Source organism: Silene latifolia, unplaced genomic scaffold (assembly GCF_048544455.1).
Source record: "Silene latifolia isolate original U9 population unplaced genomic scaffold, ASM4854445v1 scaffold_202, whole genome shotgun sequence".
Taxonomy (NCBI): domain Eukaryota; kingdom Viridiplantae; phylum Streptophyta; class Magnoliopsida; order Caryophyllales; family Caryophyllaceae; genus Silene; species Silene latifolia.
In genome coordinates this window covers 389178-402061 of record NW_027413165.1, presented here as the reverse complement: position 1 = coordinate 402061, position 12884 = coordinate 389178, and the positions used below count along the sequence as shown (strand labels likewise).

General features: G+C 32.6%; 1 protein-coding gene across 2 annotated transcripts; it reads right to left on the bottom strand.

Annotated features, from left to right (window-relative positions):
* Positions 1–261: 261 nt before the first annotated feature.
* LOC141638641 (uncharacterized) lies at positions 262–4421 on the bottom strand. Of its 2 annotated transcripts, none has more exons than XM_074447984.1 (3): positions 4178–4421; positions 2309–3147; positions 262–874 (listed from the first exon to the last, which is right to left on the bottom strand). In XM_074447984.1, the coding sequence occupies exons 2-3, from the start codon at positions 3142–3144 to the stop codon at positions 700–702; spliced, it is 1011 nt and encodes a 336-aa protein (XP_074304085.1). In that variant the 5' UTR covers positions 3145–3147; positions 4178–4421; the 3' UTR covers positions 262–699. The 2 variants fall into 2 exon arrangements, with proteins under 2 accessions (XP_074304085.1, XP_074304086.1); XM_074447985.1 differs by having other exon boundaries at positions 2309–3137; positions 4178–4360.
* Between the last annotated feature and the right edge of the window lie 8463 nt (positions 4422–12884).

Sequence of the window (12884 nt, the reverse complement as noted above, 5' to 3'; positions counted from 1 at the left end):
ATGTACGTGTATGAAGATCTAATCCCAACTCTCCCAAGTATCAGGTGCTCGAAAGCATCTCTCTTAAACATGACTATCATATTTTCATAAACACAAATTCTTAATCTCTCATTAATACAGTGTGAGACGGTATCTCATCAAATCATGATCGCAATTTTTAAGAAGTCTAAAAATGAGTGTCTTAACAAATATTGGACTTGGCGTAATTTAAACTAGATTATCAGAAATCGAGGAGTATTTAAGACGGTATCACAAGATAAATTTTGTTCAACATACAAGGAGAGAATGGAATCATGGATTATACACGTGATTATTCACCAAAATATATTATACGCAAAAGAGCATTCTCAATCAAAAAGTATTTAAACACGTGATTATTCACCAAAATATATATACACACTATAAATGTAGCTACGAAAAAGTTATTTCACAGGAAGATCGGGTAAATGGCAAACAACTTTTCCATATTTTTGTGTAAAATTGTCTTACAGAGGATTTTTTGAAGTTCGTTAGTGACGCTAGCACGTCCCTACTAGACGTACCATTTTTCAAGCTTTTTCACAATGATACATGCCTAGAAAGGCAAAACCCGAAATTCAAATCAAAGGACTTTCCGATGCCCAGCTCTTCCCAGTTCCAGCGATCAGGAGCTCATAGGTTGTAAAGAAGAAAAACACATCGAATGACGAATCCCCAAGTCTAGAAATCAGATGCACTCAAGGCCATCACCTTGCACTGTTCATTCATTGCCAATAGCTGGGCTTCTTTCGTGTCTAGTAAAGCATGCAACCTCACATTCTCGTCCATCAGCTTCTGTACTTCTGTTTCTTTTTGCATCTTCTCCCCCTCCAATTGGGTTGTTTTTGCCACAAGCCTGTTTTGCAAACAATAGTTGAACACATTTAGTAATTTAAATAACAATGATAACAGCATTGCCTTACGGGCTTACGGCCTAATCTATGGTGTTAAAACTCTTATGAACCATTTCCATATAACCCACAACAAAAAGTGCATTGAGAATTGTATAGACTAATTGCAAGTCCACGGAATAAGACGAGCTTGCAAAGTCGCAAGCACTTTGAGCGGTCATTTTCCTTCCTTCACTGTTCATTCAATCATGCTCCAGCGAAAAAGTAAATAATAAAGTACTTCCAATGCAGCACCGTTACCCCAATACCTCAAAGGCTTCCAGCTAGGTCTGGGTAAAGGAGGGCTCCCACCTACAGGGGCTGGTTATGGAGGACTCTACTGAAAATGGATAATAAACAAGTACTTACCATACAACAACAACAATTACTCTGGTGCCTTTAAGGCTTCCGCAAATAGCGTGGAAAGAGGGGTTGGAAGTACGCAACCTTACCTCCATGTAAACAATACAACGAGACTGTTTTCAAATAACCCACAATGAAAATTACGTAGAGACTTGCATCAAATGGCTGCAACTTCACAATTAAAAGAAGCGCAATGAGTTTAAGGAGTATTCGTCTTTATTCCATTTGAGAGAAAAAAAAAATGCAAAGCTGAAGGTTATGTTGTTAGATTGAAATTTCAGCACAGGAGCGAACAACATGCCACATTTCCCACAGCAGATAAAACTGGTCTGACTCATGAGTATGTAGCTTTATAGTCATTATCTAGACCCTAAATGAAAAGAAATAGGTCAACAATATCTGCAAGGAAAAACCAAATAGTATAAATAGGCTACTAATATATTATATTAAATTTAAACGGTAAATAAACCAAAAAAATCACGGACCCTCGAGTACTAAAATGTGCCATGGTCCGTAGGATACTTCACAGAATAACAAGGGACAAAAGTGGCTTCCCAGCCTACTCTTTCATCTCTCTGCATCAAAGTTTCTTCATCACATAAGTAACTCCCTTCATAATGGACAAAATTAATCACACTTTCTGCACTCTCTGATGGGAGGTTATTGTATTTGTAAGAGACACAACAAGCCAAAGTCATCTCGCTCGAATTTGACAACAACATGATATCTATCGGAGACTTCACGCTAACATAACCCCAGTATCTATCAAAGAGTTTCAGCAACAAAAGTACAATCTATCATAGACAGACATCAACATTGCTTCAGTATATATCAAATAACTTGATGACAACTTCTTTATCCTAGTATCAATCAAAGACATGACGGCAACATTAACCCGGTATCAACCGAAGACATGACAGCGTGACAGTACAATGAAGGCAAGACAATATATTGTTGTAGCAGGAAAATAGAAGCAAACATTTCAGTTTAACATAGACAAAGAACAAATTCTGTAAATCAAAAAAGCTTGAACTGACCTTTCAAACAGCTTCTCAATAGTCTGGAATTGCTTCTCTGATGAAATAAGAGTTTCTCTGACACTTATAAGACTACTGACGTACGACTTTAAAGACTCAAAATCACGCTTTACACGAGTAAGCTCTTGCTCATTCTCTGCAGCTCGCTGCCTCTGCCTGGATGTCTCGTCCACTAAGTCTTCAACTCGTTGCCGCATCTCATCTAGAATACAATTTGTCCCAAAAGCGAAACGTTCCATTTCCTCTAGTTTAGTGGACATACTTTCAAGCTGATTTTCTTTTCTTTTGATTTCTTCTTGACTGAAGTTCACTTTCTCCTTCTCAATAGCTGTCTCAGACTCTGCAATAATTACCCTTTTGACCAGGGATTCCATCACATCTGTGACCATGTGGACCGAATTGAGTAAATCGCTTATACAAGCTGCATCTTTATCACAATTTTGGTCACTAGTTCCACTTTTCATTTCATCTAAAGAAGAAAGATGAATATTTTTGGACCAACTAGAGAGTGGAATTCCTTCCTTGTCAACAAGCCCTATTCCGTCCAACTGGGTTATCCCACACGAGACATGGGCTAAGTGAGGAACAGCAATTGTTTTTGCTCTAGCTTTCAAGTAGGTCAATAACGTAGCGGCGGCTTTCACTCTCCTCGACAGCAAATCTAATTCTTTTTCTGCTTCCTCAGACCCCTCAATTGAGGCTTTTACCTCGAGATATCTCTCCTGTAATGCACTTACTTGAGAAGCACACCGTTCCATCTCCTTCTTCCAGGGTACCTCTCTTTCGCTAAGCTCAGGCTTCAAATTTGATAGGTCATTGTGTCCCTCAGCTGCCATGTCCTGAAAATGATAAGTATCAATATACAATAACAAATTAACGAGTGTCTAAAATATAAATGGTACCCGTATCAATGTGTTCTCGGCAAAAGGCCCATTGAAATAAGGGGACAAAAAGCTTCATACACCTTTCTTAAAATGATATGCCCATACATAACTAGTTATCTTATTATTTGAAGGCTTCATCTCGACATTTAGAACTTAACAATTAAAACCTCGATGAATATGTTACTTCAACTATCCCTCCTCATCGTTCAGGCACAGACAAGGTGCTAAAACAGTACATTTATTGTCTCGTCTGGCTGAACTGGTCAAAAGATACCAACTTTAACCACTAATTTCTCCAAATATATCTACACTTAGAAAGTAAAATATGGAAGTGTTTCGATATCACAAGGAAAGTAAAACGATCAGATGAGAAGGGAGTAACGCATCTGTATGACATGCTTAAAGTTTTAATGATAGGCTTCAGCGGACGATATCTAGAGGAGCAACTTTGAAAGCTGACTGTCAAAACAGAGAACTTGAAAGTAATACAAGCTCTTTAGTGGATAAGATGATGAGTCATGCAATTATTGGAATCGTCTTTCCAACAATCAATTAAACAATTAATTCTTGATTCTACAACACACTCATCAACCCTGCTCCACATTCCTTCTATTAGAAAAAAAGTACAATTAAAATGAACGAGCAATCATTTGTTTATCTTTAATTAAAATACCCGTCGTAAGGAATAAAACAAAGGAAAAAAAATACTTCACACAGGGAGTAATTCAATAACACAAATGTGAATTAAACTGATTAGATAACAGAAATTAAGGAAACCCAGATCAAACAAGAGTCATGCAATTGAGAATTACTGGAAATGCAAGATTAAACCTTGGATTTTTCAATTGGAAACATGAAATATGATGAAACAATACCCAGAAAAGCTATATAAAAGCAAAAACATCTATAATTGCAACATAATTCATGTAAACCAATAATACAAATAATAATAATAAAAAAAAATGATAGAGATTGTGAGAAAAACCTTTAGAGGAAGAATGTTGTGATACAAATAATACAAAATGAAAGATGATAATGATAAATGGGTGACTGTTGATCAAAAGGGAGTGCTGCTTAAATAGAGATGGTTGAAGCAATTGGAAATGGTAGATTTGCTGAATTGGTAAAGGTCATCTCCTCAAAAGGAAAATATATTGGGAAATCTATCTATTCAAAGAAGAAAGGGAATGGTATTGAAACTTGAGGAGCCAAATATTGGGGACCCTTTGGATTGGATTAGTGGGAGCCTTGTGACTTAGTCTTTGGGCTATTAGAAGAATTGACCTGAAAATCAAACCGATTCGAATCCAATCGAATCGATTGAATCTTAATCAAATTCGAATGGAATCGAATGGAAACTGATCAATCAATCAAAATTGATACAATCAATCGAATAAAAATTTGAATTGAAATAATCTAATAAATAATCATAATAATAATAATAATAATAATATTTAATATTATTGTTATTATCAACTACAATAATAATAATAATAATAATAATAATAATAATATTCATAGTATAATACTATTTATACTAAAATTAATATTTTTAAGAAAAAAATTATAATATTATACTCCTCCATCCCGTAATTTGTTGTCTATTTCATTTTGGGGTGTCTCATTCAATTATTGTCCTTTCTATTTTAAGAATGAACTTGATGAACAATTTGACCATTCACACTCAATTTGGTCCGCTTGTCATTTTATAATTGGTCACTCCTCTTTCCTTGGTCTTTGTCTTTTTGAACAATTAATCGAACAAAGGATAGAGGGAGGAGAATATGAATAATCATAAATTATAGTAATAATGAAAAAATAGTAATTTTTTACTAATAATATTCCTAATAACAATAATAAATAATAATGTTAATATTAATAATGATATTAGTAAAAATAATTGTTTCCAAAAACACTCAAGTAAGCGTTGCTCGAATCGGGTCGGGTCAACGCGCCTCTCGACGAACCTATGCTTGCTCTCTCCGGATGGATCTTTCATTTCGAGGGTTCGCACAGGTCCTTCTCCGATGCCTTTGGGACCTTGCTTGAAGCTAAGGTTTAGTGCCCTCTCTCATAGTAGCTCGAATAGTCTTACTTCTAGAGAGAGGAAGTTGTTGGTGAGAAGTATTTTACTATTGATGGGTGAATAATGAGGTATTTATAGATTTCTATGTGTACCTCAAATGATGGGCAGCAAGCATAGTTACCATATTCGCTATGAATACGCCTTATCGATTCGCGATTCGCTTATAGAAAATGTGTTATATGTATTTTTGTAATCGATTGATAGAATTCGCTTTTAACAATTCGTGATTCGTAGAGTATCAAGCGAATCCGTAACCATGTTAACAAAGCGTGTTGACTTGTATGACCCCGTGATTTAAAATAAATGTTATTAATTTTAATAATAATAATACCAATAATTATAACAACAACAACAACAACAATACTACTCCTAATAATAATAATAACAACAATAATAATAAATAATATTATTATTAACATTATTATTCATTTTAACAACAACAACAACAACAATATTATTCATTTTAATAATCATAATAATAATAATAATAATAATAATAATAAATAAATTATTAATAACATTATTATTAACACTATTATTAAATATAATAATAATAATAAAGAATAATATTAAAAAAATAGTATTATTGATAACAAAATTAATAATAACTATTAAATTTAAGATGAGTAAAGTGAAATGAAATAAACTTAATGGAGCCGAATCAAATCAGCAATTTCAATGGAGATAGTCAATGAATCGAATCGAATCAATAATTCAATAATCAAGTAGGTCAAAATAAGCCAGAAAGAACAGGGCCTTAGTCTTTGGGCTATACCTAGCAAAATCAAACCGATTCGATTGATCAGACTCGAAAAGGTTAACCGGAAACCTAAAATTGATACAAATTACACTACTCGAATGTAACCTAAATCCCAAATAGACCCGACCCGACCCGCTTGAATATATTTGGAGCTTTGTTAACCCGTAACTAATTCGGCCCGAAATGCCAGACCCGAAACCTAACCCGATAATGAATAGACAAAATATAATTCTAGTTGACCCAAAAAATAATAATTGAAATGACTAACTTGAAATCACGTTTAATAGTAATTTGAAATAACTCGACAACACCTTTAATACTAATTTGAAATGACTCGACAAATTACACAATTTCCACTTCCTCCTAACTCACACGGTCGGTCGCCCATCTGGCAAAGACAGCGAGCATGGACTTCCTCTCCTTTAGAGTCCTTTACTACATAGCTACTACACGAATTCTGTCATTACTCCAACCCTACACGGCTACACCAATCCTTAATTAGTTGTCACTCGGTTTTTAACTGCGTGATGTAATTTTGACACTTAGTTGTAATTCTGACTCATTGAAATTAATTATCGTTAAATATTATCTAGCTACACTTCATATCCCGACACCACCAATCATCTAATGTAATTACTTTATTATAAATTCGTAATTAGTACGGTATTACATGTGAGTTTCAATTAAGATTGGGATACATCAAGGCTTCGCTCTTAGTCATTTTGTCTTTACTATAATCATGGATGAGTTGACAAAGTAATCGTTAGCTATTACCTAGCCACACTTCATATCCCAACACCGCCAATTATCTAATTAATTAATTGTAAGTTCGTAATTAGTACGGGTATTACATGTGAGTTTTCGATTACAATTGGGGTGCATCGCTCTTAGTCATTTTCTCTATGATATAGTCATGGACGAGTTGACAAAGTATATTTAAGACATCATTTCTTGGTGTATGATGTTTGTAGATAATATTGTTTGATTGACGAGTCGAATGAAAGACTCGAACGGAAATTAAAACTATGGAGGCATATTATTAAATCTTGTGGATTTAGATTAAGTAGAAGTAAAAACGAGTATTTGGAATGCAGGTGTAGCGAGGTCGGATCGGAGGTACATAAGCGGGAACAAACACTTTTGATGGGGGTAAATTATATGAGTTTTTTTTTTTTCGATACTAGGATATCTTGTTTAAAAAGATGGAGAATCAAACGAAGATGCGACTCATAAGATTAAAGGAGGGTGGTTGAAGTGGAACAACGTCAAAAGGTTTTTATGTGATCCCGGCATACCTTATATATTAAGGGGTAAATTCTATCTTACGACAATTAGACTCGCACCGTTGTATTGTTGGAGTATGTGTCCTCGACAATAATGCGATCACATGTTTAAATCTCATATTAAGAATACATAAGGGAATGTAATATTTTATTGTCAACTGATCCACATTAATCGGTAATGATTAGCTGACTAGAGTTTGACATTACTGTCGTGCGACGGTGGTGATCAGTTGATCCCTTAAAGTCATACCTCTAGGGAAACATTCTTAATTGATTAATTAATTAATTGTATGATGAAACAAGTTAATTAATTCCTTAAAATTGAACAAATGATTTTGTGAGTAATAATACATATCTTATTGTAATTTGATAAAATAAGATTCGTGATAAGTAATTAAATTGTTTTATTACTTAAGGTTTATTTATTGTTTATGAAACAGTTGAAATAAGAATGAATTGTTTATTATAAATACAAGTAGTTGTGATTTATAATTATATGACCCATTTTAAGTAATGGTAATTGTGAATTACTAGTTAATTTTTGTATGTGATTTATTTTGTTTATATAATGATTTTTTAATTTGTTAAAAATGCATTATTTAAATGACATGTCTAGTAACATGTCCAATTTGTCACACAATACAAATTAACAAATTGACAAAGTTAAAATGGTACCATTTTACACATGTGAACCGTGTAAATGGGAGTATAGGGTTGATTTGTGCCTTAATTATTTAATTAGCGGGGAGCATTATCATTACCTACTAATGATAGACCTTCATGCCTACTCTCTTGTGAAGAGCAACTAGCAAAGGCATTGGGCACTCTTCCCACGTGGAAATTTCGGCCACCCTAGTGCATTGGGAGAGTTTTCTCTTCTAATTCAAAGAATTCATTTTTTTCACATAATTCATTCACTTGAATTAGCTTATCTCTCTAAGTTTTGTTATTGAACAAAAATTATAAAACTCACATCAAATCTCTAATATTATTCTCTAAATACTAGAATTAGTATACCTATAATATTAGTAATTTTAAGGGAACAAATATTAATTCTAGTAATCAAATTAATATTTGTATTAAGAGTGATTTTCTTGGTACAATCCTTGAGGAGAGATTCTAAATTGAATCTTGTTCATTCATTTGGAAAGCTCAAGAACTAAGTAAGGTAGGAGACCTTACTAGTGCCCTAATAGCCGAAAATACATTTGTAAGGGACCGATTTTCTTCACTCTTGTATTTTGTTTTGCATGCATAAGATCCTTAAGTTTTTATGACTAGAACTTTAAACTAAAATATGTGATATGTAAAATATGATTTCCAACAAGTGGTATCAGAGCAACACGGTTGTTGCATGCAAAATCAGGTTAGTTTTTCCGAGTTAATTTGTTAACAAATAAAACTTGTTATTTAGGATTTATGAAGATAAATCATGAAATAATTTTGCATATTAAAAGTTTCTGGTCCTAAATGGATTTTAGGTCATATGGGACGATTTATGGATTTTTATTGTTCATTTTATATATTATTGGCATTAAAATGTGATTTTTATGAGAAAAATGTCATTTTGGACGAAAAATAGCTAAACTTCGAATTTTTTAGTGGGTTTTGGATATGTTTTCACATATATTATTTACTGATGGCATGTTAAATCTCGTAAATAACTAAGTTATTTTGCATGAAATATGGATTTTATAAGCTTAAATTGAATTTAATGGGTTTATTAGGTTAATATGAGTTAAATTTTGAATCTGGTCATGGAAATTTTATATGTTGTCACATGCATTTTTACTCAATGTATGTAAAAATCTTAGACGGATTGAACTCCTTATGCATGATTTATGAATTTTTGAGTAAAAATTCAATAAATAGTGACTTATATTAGCCTATAATGCTAAAACATATTTCATGACTTAAGAAAAACATCTAATGTTGCATTTTATCCCACATTTTCAGATCTAAAAGTGAAAAGTTGATTAAAATTAATTTTCTCATATTTTAATGGTCATATTTGATATTCACGATAAACCGCAACGATGTTTTTCTTGAAAACTTTTCAAAATTTTTTAACCTAAGTTTTGAATATTATGAGTGTCATGATATTTTTCCAGAATGTTCATGAGTTTGAATTTCAAATTTTGAAATTATTTAGAATTTTTATAATTTAATTTGGAGTTTATAATATTATATTGTATTTTTGGGTCCATAATGAACAATATTAAGGAATCAAGTTGAATTATTGTCAAAATGTTAGTGAAGACTAAGTTTTGAGTCCTAAGATGGTTAGGATAATTAACTTGAACATAAATATGAATTTATGTAACACTTTGTGATTTTAACAAGTTTATAATCACGCAAATCCATAAAAACCGATAAAATATACGATATTGGCTCTTAAAAGGGATTTGGCATAAAATTAAGCATGTTCATACATATTATAATGCTGCATTTTATTTATGATTGTCATAATTTTATTTTATATAATTTTATTTTACATAATTTTACTTAGTATGACCTTAGTTTTTAATTGATATTACCCGAAATGCATGGGAATATTGATCCGGTTATAATTATTGTGATCTCGTATCACCGTTTTATAATTTAATAGATTTATTTTATTACAAATGTATAATAGAAAATTATGTAATTTTTATTTATTATTTGTAATTTCTCGGAGTTTCCATGAAGACGGTGTTACCTCGAGATGTGTGCCAAGACCGAAGTTCAAGGGACCAAAGGAGTTGGTATCCGAATTTGTAATAATTTATTAGATTTACTATTTTAGGAAGGCCATACTAGGACTTTATATTTATGCTTAGCATTTTCTTTATATGTCTGCATGCATCGCTAAATCGCCATAACTAAACATGCATTTTATTTAATCGAGTCATCGACCGTATCAATTATAATTATCGTAGTTCACCGCTTTAGTTCACTTAAAACGTGATAGATAATAAATTGACATGACATCTCGCTAAATTAATAATTGAGATATAGCCTTACCAAATAGTAGAACCCATGAAGTACCAATTTCATAAGGGAGTTAAGCCGGCTTCACCGTAATACAAACCTTGTTACGTTGGCGAAGTGGGCTAATAAAATGTTATTACATCGAAATTTGGATTAAGCTCAACGGAAGTATTCGTGACCGTAGTCGCATGTGTTCCGGGCTAAAGATAAATATTAGAGTAATTTTATCGACCGAGAGTTCTAAAAGTAGAATCGATTAAAGAGTTAATCCACCGAGTTATATTGATAAGGGATGAATCAGCTCACCGTGCCCGAGTTAATATGAATTTGGATCTCGGGATCATTTATCATAGTTGGGTAGAGGTCACTATGTAAATGCTTTACTTGTTAAATTATTTACAAGTATTATTATAACGATAAATGTTTTGTTTTCATTATTCCGTTATCATATTGTTCTATTTCTTTACCTCAAATTATACGATATTATTTCGATTTTAATTCAAATCTCCATTAAAACATCGTAACTAAAGACAAATATGAATTTTCTTCTAAAACCTCGTGTTGTCCATTGGAAGGATCTCTTGTGAAGAGTATTGATGAAAGTTATTCATGATCAAAAGGGTTTTTGATTCTTGACTAACATATCTACTTGAAATGGATTATTTCTCACGTGCTTAATTAAGTTAAGTACTTTGAAACATTAAATCATTTTGGTAACTAGATTTGTTGGAAATCAAAATTGACCAAAATACCGCAACAACTTCAATAAAAGTTTTAAGACTAAATGAATAAATTGAAGAGTAGTCTTCATGAATTTCAATTTTGTTTCTCTTAGCAAAGACTCATTGAAATGAGTGGGAGCATTCTCTTAAACCGTTAAGAAAAGGATGAGGTTTAAAGAAGTAAAACTAAAATGGAATTGATACAAGGTAATGGTAAAAGTTAAGTTATTGAGAATAACGATACTAAACCTATCAATCCCGACCGATAAAGTTTCCATTTTGGAAGTGTCGGACACTAGAAAGAAAACTACCCCAAATTATTGAAAGAATAAGCAAATTAGTTGTGGGACATCTAATGAGACCTTCTTCTCTAAATGTTTAACATAAGTTTTGCTAGTACTACTTCGTCATTATTAGAAACCGATGGAGGTTTTCATCATTGTATTTGATACATAAGATGATTAGAGTATGACGACTAGCATCAAATGATGTCGAGAGATAGAGTCATTGTGTACTCAATATAGTTTTGGGTTTATAGTTGTACCTTAATTATGACTATTAAGTGCATAAACTCTAAATAAGAATATAATCTTGTTAAGATTCAAAAGAGGTTTCACTTTTGTGACCCTATACACCACGATTTGATGTATGGCTAGCCCATTATCAAGGTGATTATATTCTAAACCAAACTAGAATGATACATCATGTAGATAATGTAAGACTCAAATTGGTAACCCAAGATTAAACTTTAAATTCTGGAATGATGAACGCAAAGAGTTAGCGAGTACTCTTGGAACCATTAGATTGTTAATCTTATGGTGTATGCGAATCTTGTATTCAAAGCAAGATGTCTCGTGCCTTTTGGTTGAAAAGGAGATCGGGGATGTAAATCATTGATCCAGAATAGGTTGATCATTTTCTTTTACCAACGATTTAAGTTGACACTAATGTGTTCACTTAATAAGGTAAAAGGAGAAATCTTTGAAGAAGTTCAAAGAGTTCCAGGAATCACGATTTAGTCGTGATGGGATTATCAAAGTGAAGACTTTGATATAAGCCAAAGGAAATGTGATATAGTATCACAAGTTAATCTCTCTTAGCACGCATTAAGAGATAATGTGTGGTTGGATAAAGAAATCAAACCCTATTCGATATGGTTTGGACTTTAATCAAGTTACTTTGAGCTACTTGATCCTTTTGGGGATTTTATCATATTGTCTAAATTATTTTTTCCACTAAATCTAAACGATTCATATGAGATATGAAATGGTAGAGTACCATGCTTGTAAGTTTTCACAAGAAACAAGTGCTCATTTTTCTTTGCAGTGATCATAAGTGCAAGGGTTTGTGGCTCGTGATGCTGTCTTTCTAGAATACAAGTTTATTTCTAGAAGACAGAGTGGGAGAAAATATTCAAGAGCCACAAAAGAATTGTGTCAAAAATTGTATGTCGCAAGAAACTGGTCTTTCTTGGCTACATGGTCTTTTTTGGCTACACGAGAAAATATTCAAGAGCCACAAAAGAATTGTGTCAAAAATTGTATGTCGCAAGAAACTGGTCTTTCTTGGCTACATGGTCTTTTTTAGCTACATGATGTGACGCATTGTATGTCGCGAGGAACTGGTCTTTCTTGGCTACATGATGTTGTTTCTTTGAAACCTAGGAGGTTGAACGCATCACTTGTTAAAGATGATGAATTCGTGTTACTTTTAGAAAGTAAAGAGCTTGCAACTTACAAAGAAATTGTTTGATTCAAATTACTTATGGAAAGTAATGAACATATGACTTACATGAGAGTGTTTAAGTCACAACTCAATACAAGGCTTAGAGCTATGAAAATCCGAAATAAATTCCAAGTGGAATTGTTGGA

Excerpts from the sequence above, each read along its gene's own strand:
- LOC141638641 (XM_074447984.1), bottom strand. The coding sequence starts at position 3,144 with ATGGCAGCTGAGGGACACAATGACCTATCAAATTTGAAGCCTGAGCTT. Across the intron at positions 875-2,308 it reads ATTGAGAAGCTGTTTGAAAG|GCTTGTGGCAAAAACAACCC; the intron begins GTCAGTTCAAGC and ends TTTGCAAAACAG.